This window comes from Phyllostomus discolor, chromosome 10 (assembly GCF_004126475.2).
Source record: "Phyllostomus discolor isolate MPI-MPIP mPhyDis1 chromosome 10, mPhyDis1.pri.v3, whole genome shotgun sequence".
NCBI lineage: Eukaryota > Metazoa > Chordata > Mammalia > Chiroptera > Phyllostomidae > Phyllostomus > Phyllostomus discolor.
In genome coordinates, this window is record NC_040912.2 from 47,142,587 (window position 1) to 47,159,759 (window position 17,173).

Below are 17,173 nucleotides of genomic sequence, written 5' to 3' on the forward strand. Positions count from 1 at the left end.
ATGCCTTTTTCCAGAGTATTACTTGTATTTTGAATAAGTATTATATAATTCTCTGACTTACCTCCATCATTCATTTGGCATATGTAGCAAGACAATTAGAATGCCTTATTTCAGAGGAATGGGAGAAACTACAACACATATTTTATTTGTTAATAGGCTTATTGCTTTATAAGTCAAAGAATTTTAGTGATGTGTGCTTTTAATTTTTATAACAGAGTCCAGTTGGCAACTTTGTGGGAAGCAATGTAGTATAGTGGAAAGAGCACGGGCTTTCAAGTAAGACCTAGGTTCGAATCCCGGCTCCAACACTCACCAGCTGTGTGACCTTGAGTGAGTGAGTTACTCAATTTCCTCATCTGTAAAATGGGGATGATAATATACCTATTTCATAGGGTTGTTGTGAGGATTAAATGAGATAATGTATGTAAATCATTAAATATAATGCCTGGCATATAGTAGGCATTTGATAATTATTATTGTTATTATTTGTTCAAAATCAAATTATTTTACATAATTTTCCTAATATAAATGTAGTAATTCTCTTTATAAAGAATAGATTGACTAACATATAAAACAAGAATAAAAGATTTCCTTTTCTTTATCTTTCTTAAGGTTTCTCTGTTAGAATACCGTAAAAGACAACGTGAAGCTAGGAAAAGTGGCTCTAAGACAGAACACTTTCCATTGGTTAGTGTATCACCTCAAGCAAGTGGAAACTTGAGCAACAATGGTGATGGGTGTGCCACCAGGAGTGAAAATGGGGAGCAGATAGAAAGCAGTGCTGGCCTACCTTTACCAACACCAGCTACAGTTTATAATGCTTCTTCAGAAGAAACCAGCAATAACTGTGCAGTTAAGGAAGTTTCTGCCACTGAGAAGAATGAACCAGAAGTTCAGTGGTAAGCCTGTTTAAAAAACTAATTGGTAACTTGAAAACTACAAGTAGAATACCTTATAATTAAAATAGTCTTCATTATGTAAATATTTGAAGTATGCTATTCTGAAAAGAACAAGGTTTTGTTAATGTTTTTCTCTTAAAGCTAAGCAAATAGAGGTTTACAGACATAATTTTCAAAAATCCTCTTCCAGTTATACATTTGTCTGCGTTGTTAAAAGTCCATTGTGCTTACTCCTTGACAGTTTTCACATAAAGATTCCTCTCCAAAGAACCTTTATCATAGTCTATATCTTGTAGTTTCTTTACCAATTACCTTGAAAGAACCAAGTGTAGTGTTTCTTCAGTAGGAGCAGGTGGCTGTAGGAGGGTCTTGACAAAGGGCAGGAGACCACATTCACTTTGCTCCTTGGTCCCCCCTTGCCCCTGAAAGCTTCCTGCTGACTTTACAATTCAGACACAAGGTAATTTGTGCAGTGTATTTGGTAACTTGAAGTGACATTCTGAATGTTAATACACTCCCCTCCAACGCCCCCCGCTCCTTTTCACTAAGAAATTGATTAAAACAAAGAAATGGAGTCTGAGTACCTCAAATAAATGAGGAGAAAATCTCAGTTTTGAAGCTGTTAAGGGGGTGGGAGGTACTGTTTTCAAAGCTGAACACCAAAGTTTTTTCCCAAAAGAACAAAAACTCTTGCTCTAAGAGGGCATGTTTTGACCATCAAGGACAAAGAATAATCTAACTAGCAGTAGCTTCTTTGAATTAATGATATGATTTTATTTGAAAGGACTGCCTCAACTTCAGTGGAGCAGGTGAGAGAAAGGAGTTACCAGAGAGCTTTACTCCTCAGTGATCACCGAAAAGATAAGGATAGTGGTAAGTGAGCTTGTTCTGTTGCTAAAAAGTGGAGTCAGCTAATCACTGTGCACCCTCGTTCTTTGCAGTTCTAATGTTCTCTTTGGGTGTGCTTCTGCTTCATCTCTAGGGGGAGAATCACCATGTGTCCCATGTTCACCGAGTCATGTTCTGTCTTCACCTTCATCTCATTCAAATCACATTCCCCAGTTGCAATCCAAGGGCCCAGTCCCTTCTTTCAGTGAACTAATGGAAGGTCAGTAAGCAGATGACCTATCAGGGTTGTGGTTTTAAGTCAGAAAGGAGAGGGTCTTTATAAAAAGTTGGTTTGAATAGTAGAATGCACAGTGCTTCATAGTGTTAGTAAAAAGGCAATTTAACACTTACTATACTTTTGGAAAGGTATAGTTTTTTGGAAAATTTCATGGAACTTTGCACTTAACTTATACTTTTTTCTGCTTTACAGATCCTGATCCTGAAAACCTAGAACCCATGACTGTAAATGAATGTCCATCCCCAGATATTTCTCAAAATACTTGTAAAAGCCCTCCAAAAATGAGCAAGGTAATAACATTGACCTTCAAACATGGCCATTCAGAAAAGTGGATGGTAACACGCACACAGATTTTTCTGCTGTGCCAAATAATCAGTTTGTAATTTCTGGACGCTTTTCCTATTAATATTTGATTAAATTTTCTAATGCTGTAAATGTACTTCAGTAGATTACATTTTCTCCAAGAATACTACCCCTAGTTTATTGCTATTTAGGAAATTCATAGTCTTTTTATGAAATTCTCTAAAGATTACATTCATTTAAAATAAATGCTTTCTCCATCCTGGATCATGAAGATGTGATCATTTGTGAAAGATGTTACAACCAGAATGGTTTGCGGGGGTAACAGCTTTATTTACCCCAACCAATTTATCATAGGTTGGGTGTAGAGGTTTCAGTCATGGAATTGAAACTTGGTAAGTGTTTAGAGTTATTAGAGTTCTTCCACAGTTAAGTCCCCAAAACAGGTATCATTGTTTAGGGGGGAAAAGCAGGTTAAATTTAAAGATCATTATTTCCTTAACTTGTCTGAAATAAAAATTAAACCAGGAAAATTGAGTTTAAGCCTATTTATTACTATAACTTCTTGAATTACCTAAATATCCCAATCCTCTATAATTAACAAACTTCAATATATTTTATAAAACTGTTTCTTAAAATTTATGTAAATAGTTTATATGATTTGTTTTTCTTTTCATAGCCTGGTTCACCGGGACCTGTAATTCCTGTTCAACCACATGGGAAAATACTCACAAAATCAGATTCCCAGTGGGAGGCAACAGGTATTGTGGCAGAAGCTGAGAATGGTGTTCACCTGAAAACAGAACTCCAACAAAAACAGCTATTAAATAATACCCAAGCACTTTCAAAGAATCATCCTCCTCAGCCACTTGCTCGTAATTCATCGGAGCAGCTTTCACAAAAGCTGTCCTCTGCACCAGTGAAGTTGCACTGTCCTCCATCACCTCATGTAGAAAACCCTCCAAAGTCATCTACGCCTCATACCCCTGTCCAGCACGGTTATCTTTCACCAAAGCCTCCTTCACAGCAGTTAGGATCTCCCTACCGGCCTCACCATTCACAATCACCTCAAGTTGGAACACCTCAGCGAGAGCCTCAGAGGAACTTTTATCCTGCAGCACAGAACCTTCAAACCAACACTCAGCAGGCAACTTCTGGAGCGTTATTTACACAGACACCCTCAGGACAATCTTCGGCAACCTACAGTCCGTTTAACCAACAAAGTCTGAACAACACAGCACCACCCCCTCCACCCCCTCCGCCTCCTTCTTCCTATTATCAAAACCAGCAGCCCTCTGCAAACTTTCAGAATTATAATCAGCTTAAAGGTAGTCTTTCCCAACAAACTGTGTTTACATCAGGACCAAATCAAGCACTTCCTGGCACCACAAGCCAGCAAACAGTTCCAGGACACCATGTCACTCCAGGGCATTTTTTGCCTTCTCAGAACCCTACTATTCACCATCCAACTTCCGCTGCTGTCGTCCCACCCCCTCCTCCACCTCCACCTGCTCCAGGACCACACCTTGTACAACAGCCAAGTTCCCATCAGCAACACTCTGTAGCACATGTAGTAGGGCCTGTTCATGCTGTCACCCCTGGGTCACATATTCATGCTCAAACTGCTGGACACCATTTGCCACCACCCCCTCCACCTCCTGGTCCTGCCCCTCATCACCATCCACCACCCCATCCTTCCACAGGACTCCAAGGTCTACAAGCACAACACCAGCATGTTGTAAATTCAGCACCACCCCCACCACCACCTCCTCCGCCTTCCAGTGTTTTGGCTTCTGGGCATCATACCACATCAGCTCAAGCCTTACACCATCCACCTCATCAAGGACCTCCACTTTTTCCTTCAAGTGCTCATCCAGCTGTACCACCGTATCCCTCACAGGCTACACATCACACCACTTTGGGACCGGGAGCCCAACACCAGCCTTCTGGAACAGGGCCACATTGTCCATTACCAGTCGCAGGTCCTCATCTCCAGCCCCAAGGACCAAACAGTATTCCAACACCTGCTTCAGGGTTCTGTCCTCATCCTGGCTCTGTGGCTCTGCCACACGGGGTTCAAGGACCTCAGCAGGCATCTCCAGTGCCTGGACAGATTCCAGTTCACAGAGCACAGGTGCCACCAACATTTCAGAACAATTACCATGGTTCAGGGTGGCATTAAAATGGACTCCCAAAAACATTTTTTAAAAATGTTCCTGTAAGATAAACTGTATATTTCATATGTACCTGTTAAGGTACTTTTTAAAGCTTGTACATGAAACTTTGTATTAAAACAAATGAAAAACAAACACCAGTGCTCTTTCATTGTATCTTTCCCATTTTTGCTTTTTCAAATTCCTTTAAAAATGTGCTATTAAGCCAGTATTAGGTATCTTTATTTTGTAAGCGAACATTCCAGCTGTTTTCCTGGCAGAATTGATGCTACATGATTAAGTTCTGTTGCAGTTAAATTCATTTAGTGAATGTTTTCTATATTATTTTATACATATGCATTAAGTACAGAGCTAAGCAATGGCAGTATGAGGATTTTCTTTTTTTCCTTCAGCAATTCTGTGAGTGCATCTTAGATATGAAAAATGCAATACAAATTTTTATAGTTTGGTGTGAACATGGCTCTTTTTGTTTTATCAGTTATTTGCAAGCAAAATGTAATTTAATGTATAGATGATTTTTAATGTCTTCTGACAAACTGTAAATACTGCATTTCCTTTGCGTATATAATTGCTTACAGCTTTTTTCATTTGATATATAGCATTGTACATATTACAAGTCTTTGCAAAACTGTGTGATCTTTGTGAAAGTAGTACAGTATATGGCCTTCAATTTTTTTAATTTTAAATATACTGTCACACTGAAGCACTGGTTGGGCATTTTAATTCATGTTAATAAATCACAATTATGTCAGTTTTACCAAATTGTCTTGTACAGCTTCTGAGATTGGGGTCTGTTTAAGCAAGTGCTTTTATGAAAGTTTTCTTTTTTTGGATACAGTTTATAAGTAGCCTTCCATTTTCTTTAGCAGCTACTACCTCAGGTGGACTGTAGCAAGATCAGGAGGAAGTAAGGACTGTTGTGTAATGTCCCTGCTTGTCATTCCTGCAGGAGCAAGAAACAGGAAACATGTAAATGCTCCATATGTCTGCCCTCATGCAAAATGAACCCATACCATTAAAGCATCACACAAGATATAGTTACACATCTCAATTTACACCAACTGTTTGACAATATTGAGTACCTGTCTAAATACACAGGAACATCTAATTTGTACGTTTTAAAACATGTCCTGTTCGTTAATCAAAATTGTTTAAAACCTTAAATTAACATTTACTGTCTAGCTATGACGTCTGAAAAAAAGGACATTTAAAAAAATTGGGTATACAAAACTGAAGTGTAAAGGCATTATTCTTAGATCTTTCAAGTGAAATGAAAATGGCCTCACAAGTGAATTTTACTGCTGAAATATAAAATGTTAGTAATTTTGGTAAAATAAAAAAATTCTTTTGTCCTCAGGAGGATTAAGTATAACTAATAGTAATGGCACTATTTGTGAACACTTTTTTCATCATCCAGTTACTTGACACAATTTTGCACAGTATACAAATACTGTGCACTGTAGAAGAAAAAAGTCAGCAGACTAAAATGACTAGGATTTGGCAGTAATGTAATGTTTTACACTTCAAAGCTTCATTTCCTTTTGGAAATTAGCCTATGATAGTACATTAGTACAGCTGCATTTAGGGATCAATCCTAATCAGCTTCAAGTTTTAAAAGAATGTGGGTTAACCTTACCATCATTGCCTTTATCAAACAAAAGTCTACTTTATCAAAAGAAACACTTGGCCAAGAGGAAATGGCTCCATATCACCCATCCTGATAGTTTCTGACACTGTACAGCTAAGTTAACTAGGCAAAGTGAAGTATCAATATTCATCTCTTTAAAGGATTTATTCCTCACAAATTTGCCTACTACATAAATAATATATGCAGAATCTCTTCTGTTAACTGCAGATTTTTATTTAATTCTTTCACTCCATAATACTGTCCTTTACCTCAAGTATGGGCCTTTACGAAAAATTAAAAGTTAAAAATATTCATGGACGAAAAAAAAGTGGAATTTAAGAATTTTGACTGTTTATACAAATGGAAACTCTCTACCTCTATAGGAAGCAGTAATTAGTTAATTACATATGATCCAGGCACAGGCAGAAGCAGGTTAATAAATCAGTTTTCACCTAAAAATTATGCTTTTTTGAAGCTCTTATATCCTCCTTTTCTCTGCCTTTGGGCAATTCTAATATCCAGACAGTCAGCTTCTGAACCTGCTATAATCTCATACATGATCCACTGCTTGTCATTTCCATGAAGACTTCACATGGACTAGAGGAAAAGATAGAACATTCAACTAAAATCACTGGGCTGGCTATAGTGTTTTTCATAACTAGCAGTTCTCACTTAGCTTATATGCATTATCATTAAGCCACCAAGAATCTGCTAAAAACCGTACTATACCTAATACAAATGTATATTCCTTATAGAACAATTGGTTTTTACATTGTAAACTAGTTAGGCTATTTTATCATAAAGGACAGATCCTTTCAAAATTCATAACAGTTTATTTTCTAACAGTTGAAACTGCATTAGATTAATTTCATTCAAGTGTGCTATAGCCCTGATAAAATTCTTTAGAGATTTACAGAAGACATAAAATATACTCTGGTTCTTATAAGAATGGTTCCAGTGGATATGGTAGTCACCATCTGTCATAGAACCCACATGGTAACTTAAAGCCTCATTAGAAAAACTTAGAAGCACAATTCATAAATGAGGGTATGTATGATCCACCTCACACTGATATGTGATATAGTGCTAACTCCAAAGAGGACTGTGTGTCTTATTCCCTCACAGTGAACACTGTTAGAAAATTTATAATGCTCAGTGTAATTAATGTTTTTCATAAAACAACTGAAAAAGGATCGTTGAAATTCTAGGCATTAAATGTATATACTACAGCATTTTTTCTAAATCCACATTCTATACCCTTGTAAGACAATGAGTAATTTCCTTGTATAAAGCCTAATTCTCATGTTACAGAACTACATTTCCTGCAGTGGTAGTGCTGGTATTTCCCTTAGTTTTGGGTACACTACACTGAATGGATAGTAAATGTTGGTTGTATCGATTCAAATACAGGCCAATGACCAAGGCAATGTCTGGAAAAAAAACCTGAAAACACTTTAATTTTTAAAACAACCGCAAGCACCTCAAACAATAGATTGTTGTTACAACACTTGTTATCTTTTCACAATCTAGTTATTGCAAAGGCATATGGATAAATTGTTAATGGACAAAGTCAAGAAAAAGGAGGCACCTTAATAAATGTAAAATTAAAAAAAAAAAACAACTGGCAGTCAATCCACTGACTCCTAAAAGAGGCTAAATATACCTTTTTGTATTACATTCTAAAATTGTATTGCCTACTATGGTTTGTGTCTTGGATTCTACAATTTTAAGGAAACGCATAAACAAAATTGTGTGCAACCTGCGAAGGGAAATCATTTTCTCAACTTCAGTGCATAGAAAGACAACCAAAAAGCTAGTAAAATTGGCTATAGTTACACACAAAAATGCCTACGGAATGTATGCGCTCACTGTTACCTCCGAGGTGTGCATTAGTGTTCTTTCTGCCCATTGTGCACTGAAAATTGTATATACCATACCTTGGTTCTAGACAAATATGAGCAAGATTTTCCAAAAAATATATATATTTTTTCATTCCACACACCAAACGTATTTCTCTTGTCCAGTTTAATCTATGTAGACTTTAACTTACAGTGTTTGCAGGAGGCAACACCACATGGTACCAGGCCATCTCATTTTTAAAGGGGAATTTCTCTTTTCCCTTAAAAGTACTTTTAAAATATGCAAAAATAGGAAGGGGAATGCTAAACTATAATACGTACTTTAGAGTGGGAAGTATGTTTTTTCCTTCTTTAAAATGCCATATAAGGAATGACATAACCCAGAGCCACTTTGTTTAAAATCCCATGAAAAAGGACTGTTACGGAATGAAAAGTTTGTACAACTCCTTGGAGCTAAGTCTGCTACATGCAACTTAGGCTACAAAGCACTCAAGACTTGGTAGCTTTTCTGAAATTGGAATTCCCATCCTATATTTAATGGAAATTAACATTTACAGGGTGCATTTACATACACTATAATACAGGAATGATGTCCCTTTGCCAGAAGATAAAATTGTACATTTCCTTGCTATTTCTTGGTTCCAACTTGATAATTTCTTAAGATTGTAAATTATATAGTATTAGGCTAAAATATTTCTTCATAAATAGTTACAAAACCTGCCAAAACACAAGGGGGAAAGTTTTGTCGTTCAAAAAAAACCCCAGACATTTGAATGTCACACAACACAAGAAACAATGCTTAGAGACGTGTTATTGTTTCCAGAAGAAAGTGGGTCAGTAAACTACTAAGCTGAAGACAAAGGACTACCCTTCCCCAGGATCACAGTGCACAAAAGCAGAATGTCAAACAACAGTACCTCAAAGCAAAATAAAGGTCTGAGGATGAAGCCAGCTCACTTGTAATCCTGTTAAAAGAATGAGAGTCACCATTTAGGTCCAATGTACTGGGAAACATTTGCTAGCTCAGAATGCTCTATTTGTAGAATCTGCTAAGAATTCAACCAAGGGTGCCGAAGGCATTCTCCAGCTGAAGCGCGTTTTTCAGGAACCATTTCTAACATTGGAATCAGGAAATCTGTAAACTGTGCAGCATCTTCATGGGGCCACCCGTACTTTTCCACAAGTACATCAAAGAGGCTCCAGGGCTTCAGCTTGGTGATGTGCCGCAGTTCTCCTACAGGGAAGAAACAGGCACTGTCAAGAGAGCTCCAAATCTGCATTTCCCATGTTCATTCCAGGCAGGCTCTTTTCAACGAAGCAGATACCTACCTGCTCAACACTATGCAACAATAAAGCCGGACAGCTTTTCTCCTCCAGAACCATTAAATGTATCAGCAAGTGTGTTATATTTCAAGTAAGCTCGTCAAATGTAATTAAATAGGCACTGACTTAAAAGGACTAGTTCATTCACAAAAATTCTAGGTTTCTTTAAATTAGCAGACCCAGGATGTTTTCATTCACAAAGACTGAGGCACTCCCACTCCAGCTTGGTATCCTTTGCAACTTGCAAATTTGCTTAGAAAAAGCGTCAAGATACACACTATTCTTAAACTCTTTGGACCACTATTTCGCATGTTACCATGCAAAGAAAAAGGAATCTTTTCCTCTAGAACAGGCTATTTAAGAGAACTTCCTGTGATGCTAGAGATGCAGAACTTCATCTGTTCTGTCCAACAGGGTAGCTGCTCCCTCTGTGTGGCTTCTCAGTACTTGAAATGTGGTTGGTGTGAGTAAAGAACTAAAGTTTTAATTCAAGTGTAAGTAGCCACAAGTAGCTAGTGGCTACTATACCAGACAGCACAGATCCATACCAACCCAAGTCAAATACCACTCATTTCTGCACATTGTAAAATCTAAGCTATCAGGGCATCAATGTGCAAACCTTGAAGTTACTCTTTTCAGAATGTGCTTAGCTGCAGTATAAATGTGACAGAATGACCAACAAGGCAGGAAATGGTTTGAAACTATAAAAGTCTTTTTCATAACAGGAGAAAAAGTTACCTTTTAGCCAAACTGCCATAGGATAAGTGTCATTATGAATAACTCATTTTCTCTGTTAGAAGTTTTTATAGGACACCCCACCCCTGCCCAAAGAGAGGCCTCATTGGGTGCCCCTCAGTGTCTGCCAAAGCAGCTTCCAAAGAAAGCTGCGCCCCATTCCACACACCCTCTCGGGCCCAGAGCACGTCCTGCAACCAGTACAGAGCTGAAGCATGCCCAGCCCCCAGTGGGCACAGCCATGCGGGGGCCAGTTTCTCCCCTTTCACCTACAATCTGACCAACACAGTGAATTTTCACAGTGATAGGCAGTAACAGAGACTCAGTTCTCTGCTTACAGGTCTTCTCAGGAGGCTTGGTTTGTTCTACCCACTTACTCAGCTCAATTTAGAAATACACTTTTCCTATAAAAAAACATCTCATAAAATTACAAACACAAAAGCAGAAATGACCTGTAATCCCAACCCACCAGGACCTTTTCTTTTGGCCTATACTCTTCCAATGTATGTGCTTATGAACTGCCATGTCTACTGAGTTGTAATCGTGATGTGCACAGAGTTCTGAATAAAAACATCTTTACAGAAAGTTTCTTGTTAAAGAAGCTGGTTATAAAATAAACTTCTGGCTCCAATGTGAGGCCTGGGGATGGAGTTAAGCTCGGCTTCCAGACTGCAGTCAGGCCTGGGTTTACAGTAGGGCAGTGGACCCGCCTTCCATGAGAACAAAGTCTATGCAATCCCTGAATGTCCATTCCCTTTCCCCCAGAAATTCCACTTCCAGGAATCTAGCCTAAGGAAATAAAGCTGGCATCCACCACCCACCCCCAAAATATGCTCACTGCAAAATTATACATACGCTCAAAATTTTAAATGCTCAGTAACAGAAGAATGGTGGTTTGAAAAAAAACACAAGCAACCATGGTACACCCATTTGATGAATATTATTTACTACTACTAGATAATATGGGAGGAAAATTTGTGGTAAAATATTTGGTAGTAAAAGAAGTCAAAACTCTGTTCTACACACAATCACAACAGTGATCTTCAAAGTGCTCACCGAAGATATAAAGCAGGTGCCCCAAACACCAGCTTTATTATAAGGTTGTTTCTCTCTGCATTTTCTATAATGCAGCTCTATTGATTTTGTTGTTTTTAAAGATTTTATTTATCTACCTTCAGAGAGAGGGAAAGGGAGGGAGAAAGAGAGAAACATTGATGTATGAGAGATGCATGGATCTGTTGCCTCTTGCACACCCCCAGCTGGCCACCTGGCTGGCAACCCAGGCATGTGCCCTGACTGGGAATCAAATCAGTGGCTGGCACTCACTCCACTGAGCTACACCAGCCAGGGCTCTATTGATTTTATAGTGACTGTTCATCTCACCCAAGCAAGGATAAAGCAAACTGAGAAAGCTCTCACGTAACATGCTAAAACAAGCTCTCTAGGAAGGGAAGAGAGCTTTATTTATTTATACTCATCTACTCTGACTTGGAATAAAGACCAGTACTTTTCAGGTCTGGGAATGAATGCAACTACTGAGAAGCACTATCTGCTCAGAACAACAAAGAAATGTAGTCCTGAAGGTGTCAGTTTTCACTAACTAAAATCCATCACGAGGCATGAAAGCATGCACAGTCTTCAGTGAAGAGAGAAGTGGTTTACCCCAAAGATGACTTAAAATCTTCATAAGAATGATCTAAACAATTCTGAGAGGCTGTGAAAAACTATTTAGACCTAACTAGCACCACTATAAACTGACAAAAACATTACCCCCAAACAACCTAAAATATCTAACATACTTTGACCAGGTAATCACACATAAAAAACTATGCAAACATGCTGTCTAGAACAGGACAATATGCAAAATAATCCTAAACACCAGTAGGTACTGCATACATAATAACACTGCAATATAACAGAACACTGAATCGCCTCTGAAGAGAATATGTGGATTATGTGGACAGTTGGAAACAATACATAATTCCAAGAAAAAACAAAATAAATTCGCCTAGGCCCTATGATTGTAAGTGTACATTCTTACATGTAATTCAATGATAAGAAATGTGATCTTACAACTAGTTGAAGGTTACTTAAAAACAAAACCTAAGCCCCCAAACGTGTACACCTACCACTAGCACAAATGCCAAACCCAGGCTCATCTGACGAGCCAGGGCCTCGAGTCCCTTCACCAGCCCCAGCCCCTCGGATGACACACTGGAAACAGCAACCTGCACTACCACCGCTACTTACTATAAAAAATAAAGAAAGAAGGTAAGTGGCTCCCTCACAAGGTAAAGAATTTTTGCCTTGACAATGTTTTCTCTTAGGAAAACATACAAAGATTTGTTCTGCTGAAACAAATTTTGCAAGTATCCAGACACTTAATTGTGGCAGTCTGTGCTTTTTAAGCCATTTCCAGCCTTTCTCCCTTCCTCGTCATCAGCTCTCACACAAATGTGTACAAACAAGAGACTAACAAAGCTGCTCACCAGATGGGGGCCCTGCCACCAGTGCAGCCCTCAGCAGCCCCTGGGCTACGCTCTGGAGCTGGGTTACTTGGACAGGCCTCCGAAATGAGGAACTGGCCCTGGGGGAAGGCTCCTCCTCAGGAGCAAAGGCCTCGAGACCAAGACTGTATTTGCCATCCTAGATTATTAGGTTACTTTTTTAGGAAAAAGTTAAGCACTTCCACTATGCATCTCGTAGATATTATTTTAAGAGATTTGTAAAGGGAAATATATTACTTTGCCCATGAAATGATAATATTCCACAATTAAACATACAAGCATTGAGGTTTCACACCACACATGGGGGACTACGAAGGCAAAGCCTGGTGCAGTGTTTAAGCAAATACTGGTAACTAGAGAAGACAACACAGTATGAAATTTATTAAATTTCAATAGCACACACATAGAAAGGAAACCTATCAGATAAATTTACTGGTACAAAGACACAAAATACAAAATTTGAACACATTGCTACAAAGTACATGTAGGTAAATACCTGAGTTCAGATTCTGTTTAAACTGTTATCTCCTCCACACACAAAATTTAACTCAAAATGGATCACAGACCTAAATGTAAGATCTAAAACAGAAAAGCCTTAGACGAAAACAGAATGAATCCTTGTGACCCTGAAGTAGGCAGCATGGTTCTTAGGTACAACATTAAAAGTACAGTAACTAAAACAGGGAGAAAATTGGACTTCATCAAAATGAAAATTTTGTATTTCAGTTGTCACACATGTGCATTCACATGTCCACACAAAAACTTGTACATGAATGTTCAAAGAAATATTATTAATAGCAGCCAGAAAGTGGAAACAACCCAAATGTCCATTAACTAGAAACCAAATACAGCTCGTCCACTCAGGAATGAATGACGCACGGACATGTTATAAAAAAGCTGTTATAAAAAGTTGGTACATGCCCTGCCTGGCATAGCTCAGTGAATTGAGCATGGGCTGCGAACCAAAGTGTCACAGGTTCGATTCCCAGTCAGAGTACATGCCTGGATTGCAGGCCATGACCCCCAGCAACCGCACATTGATGTTTCTCTCTCTATCTCTATCTCCCTCCCTTCCCTCTCTAAAAATAAATAAATAAAATCTTTTAAAAAAATACTCTTTAAAAAATAAAAGTTGGTACAAAACATACAACAAAATAACTTTAAAAGAATTCCAATGTGTTAATGTATACAATAAAAACAAGCATTTCACTAATAGGTCATAATAAATGACAGGAATAAGTGGGATGAAGTATAATAGAATTTACTTGAACCTGTAGCAATAGTTTCTTTTTTACATTATGTGCTCAAATTCAAAAATAAATGAGTAAAATAGTAATTCAACCCTATGATCAGTTGCGGCTTATGGTTTGTTATTTTCCAAATCCCTTTACGGGGAGTTCTGGGCCACTACAGTCGGCCTCCAGGGCACAATCACGCTCACACCCTGTCCTCTGCTGCCACTGTGGCTGGGGGTGGGGCCTTCTCCTGCAGCCCCAGAGCAGGGGGTGGGGCTAGTGCAGGTGAAAGCAGGTGCTCTGGGCAATGATGCCAGGAGGCAGGTGGGGGTGGGGAGCATCCCTGGAGTCGCCCCAGGCAGAGTGACACTTACTGTTGCCCTGCGCAGGCTTCCATCCAAAACAATGGCTGGATCCAGGTTAATGTTTTTAAACTGGGTAACTAAATATTGACTTAAATGGCTTTTCCCCCTAAGCCAGGCTCTGAGAACCCAGCAGGAACTCACACACTCTCACAGAGCTCTGCTTCTGGGAAGAGCCTAGCACTGAGAAGAAAAAACAGACTTTTTATAACCCAGAAGTAATGTTTAAGAATAAGCTGCAGTTAAAATACTAATAGTTTAAAAGTTTCAAGACCCACTAATACGGAGAAACAGGTCTAGTTATTTCAAGAGTCAAACTCATGCTGAGATCAGTCCTAAGCAGCCTGTCTGCACACCAGGCACCTAACAGGACAGGGCCCGAATTATAAGTGAGATGTAACTCAGCTACACTTGATTTTTAGCTTTCACATGCAGACTCAACTCTTGCTCCCTCGACTCACAGTAGGGAGAAATCTGCTTCCCACAGAGAGCAGGAAAATCTGCCGTTTACTCCGCTACAATGCTGGCTGCTTTCCAATGTGACGTATGCAAAGTAATGGTTTTCAATTTTGCTTTTCTTGTTATCAGTTCTGGCACAAAGGTATTTTAGGGAAAAAATGTAAATGAATACCTTATCCCATTCTTTCCAAAATGTACACAGTATGTCTGGAAAAAGTCCAGCCACTGTTCATATAACAAGAACAGTTTGTGTGACATCAATATAACCTGGCAGCCATGGAGAGTAGACTGGAATGCACATGTGTGAACAATGATGACTTCACTGTACTAGTCAGTGGGGGTGGTAGACACTGTTGAGTGAGCATGTGTACTATGTGGCCGTAGCATTTGAAATGACTGAGCGCATAGAACAATGAATCTGCATCAGATTTTGCGTTAAGTTTGAACATCCCTCCACAGAAACTATTCAGGTGATTCAGAAGGCCACAGCTATGGGCAACTGGTGATTGGCAGCTTCATCATGACATCATGCCTGCTCATGTCTCATGCAGTTTTTTGACGAAACACCAAATCACCCAGGTGAGAGCCCATACAGCCCAGATTTGGCACCCTGTGACTTCTGGTTTTTCCCAAAACTAAAATCACCTTTGAGAGGGAAGAGATTTCACACCTTCAATGAGATTCAAGAAAATTATGATGGGGCAGCTGATGGCAGTTGGGAGAACTGTGTGAGGTCTCAAGGTGCTAAATTTGGAGGGGACTGAAGCATCTCTATCCTACATACAATGTTTCTTGTATCTTCTTTGATAAGTGTCTCTATTTTTCATAGAGGCTGATACAAATGGCTGGATACCTTCTGGACGTGTCCCCTCCCTCTCACACATGTCACTCAGGGAGGCACGCCCAGACGCCTCTTTCATGCAACACATTATGCCCCTCAGCCTGAAATCTATTTTCATGACGGCCCTCATTCATCATAATATTCTTCCCATAACTTCTGTAAAAACCCTACCTCCCTTCTGATTTTGTTATTATAAATAAACAATAATTAGGAAAAAACTTAAGCCCCAAATTCCAGTCATTTTAGGGGATTTCTTGCCAAATCATCAACTCTCCTTTACACCCAAAGGAAGGAAAAAAAAAGACTGTAGTTATCACAGTAACACCGAATCAGATGTTTTTGTCTGTCTACACCAAGAATGCTAAATGCATTTCAACTCCGCAGGTCACCTTTAAACAAGCACGTAGGCAAGTTCTCAAGCACATGTTTGATAATGACGTGTGATGGAACAGTAGGTTCTGAACAAGAACTTGAAGCTTCGTTTGTGTGTTGGCCGGGAAGGGCACAGATCACAAGTTGCCCCAGGTGCAAGAGTGCTGATGGAAAGGCCAACCTGAAAGCCCACTTTCAGCACAAAGGGCCACAGGACAGGGAGCTCTGAGCTGAAACCAACCCCCCCGGCCAGTATCAGTTCACTATGCATCAGTCACCAACCTGTCCTCTGAAGACAGCCTTTGCCAAATGAGGTGAGGAGAGGGTGGCAGGCCCACAGCTGCTTCTGAGCCGGAACTCAGCAAGTGCTGTCCCTGGAGGAGTGCAGCAAAGCCTAACAAGCATGACACCTCAGGGCAGCTGCCACTTAGGGCACAGGTGACCTCAGGATGCTCAGAGAGGCCCCTACAGATAGCTTGGGCCTATGTGTGAGAGTCTGCATGTGGGGTGCAGAACTTTCTACCTTGCTCCTGTGACCCAGACTTGAAGAGCAGCTTCTGAGAACTGAAGTTAACGCAGTTGTCTGAAGAATAGTTTTCTCTAACAATTTTTTTCTTGTGATAAGCCTTAAAAAAGTAGTAAGAAAATAACTGTGCCTAATTACATATGTCACAGGTTGTCCACCGGGTGGTCCCGAAAAGCTGGGTGCTATGGTGCGTGTGCTCAGGTAGGTGGAGCAGGAAACCACCATCTCTGCAGGGCTCGTTCCCAGGCCTCCGGTGTTTAACAGGAAGCGCTACCCTACAAGGATTCCTCACCTCACAGGAAAGTAAGAAGTCAGACTGGCACTCCAAATCCAGCTACAGCAGGGGAGAAGGAATATCCTGGACTTGCAAGAATTTCTACAAACTCCATGTCCTACTCACACCAACTTTAAAAGTTCTTTAACAGTGTGTCAACCAAAAAACAAATCTTATGCTGAGAAGGCATGAATTAAGAGGGCTAGCTATGCTCACACAAAAGAATATGGCCCTGGGGAGAGGTTCTTTAAATATAACACAGAGTAAAGTACTGCAATGAGAGAACAGGATTTGATCTGCAAGAATGTGAGGCACGCAGGATCCCACAGGCTTACACCCTCTAGATCAAAGAGGACGTCAATGGACATTCGCTCGGTCCAGTCTCTAGGCCACTTCTGCTCCAGTGCAGAAACAATCTGGCTCCATGAGCAACATGGAAAAGGTAAAGATATGTTTAGCTGGTTTCTAGAGATCACTTAATTCTTTTTCATAAATAATACACAGACTGGTACTGAGAGCTGGAGAGAAGAGGTGTGGGATAGGTCGAGGGTTTT

At 39.7% G+C, this 17,173-nt stretch overlaps 2 protein-coding genes across 12 annotated transcripts in view; one reads left to right on the forward strand and one right to left on the reverse strand.

The window, feature by feature from the left end:
- Positions 1–6,396, forward strand: part of KMT2E (lysine methyltransferase 2E (inactive)) — an 89,684-nt gene extending 83,288 nt beyond the window's left edge. For 4 of the 5 annotated variants that reach the window (XM_028525180.2, XM_028525179.2, XM_028525182.2 and 1 more), the window contains 5 exons: positions 613–899; positions 1,684–1,772; positions 1,882–2,007; positions 2,218–2,315; positions 3,005–6,396. In XM_028525180.2, coding sequence (XP_028380981.1) covers positions 613–899; positions 1,684–1,772; positions 1,882–2,007; positions 2,218–2,315; positions 3,005–4,507 — 2,103 coding nt within the window. In that variant the 3' untranslated portion in view covers positions 4,508–6,396. The remainder of the gene's footprint in view (positions 1–612; positions 900–1,683; positions 1,773–1,881; positions 2,008–2,217; positions 2,316–3,004) is intronic. The other variant, XM_036010740.1, reaches the window with a different exon arrangement.
- A 1,159-nt stretch (positions 6,397–7,555) lies between these two features.
- The window catches only part of SRPK2 (SRSF protein kinase 2), a 240,576-nt gene continuing 230,958 nt past the window's right edge, over positions 7,556–17,173 (reverse strand). For 3 of the 7 annotated variants that reach the window (XM_028525146.2, XM_036010744.1, XM_036010743.1), the window contains one exon: positions 8,789–9,219. In XM_028525146.2, coding sequence (XP_028380947.1) covers positions 9,035–9,219 — 185 coding nt within the window. In that variant the 3' untranslated portion in view covers positions 8,789–9,034. Of the gene's footprint in view, positions 9,220–17,173 lie in introns of all 7 variants that reach the window. The other 4 variants (XM_028525147.2, XM_028525150.2, XM_036010741.1 and 1 more) reach the window with 3 other exon arrangements.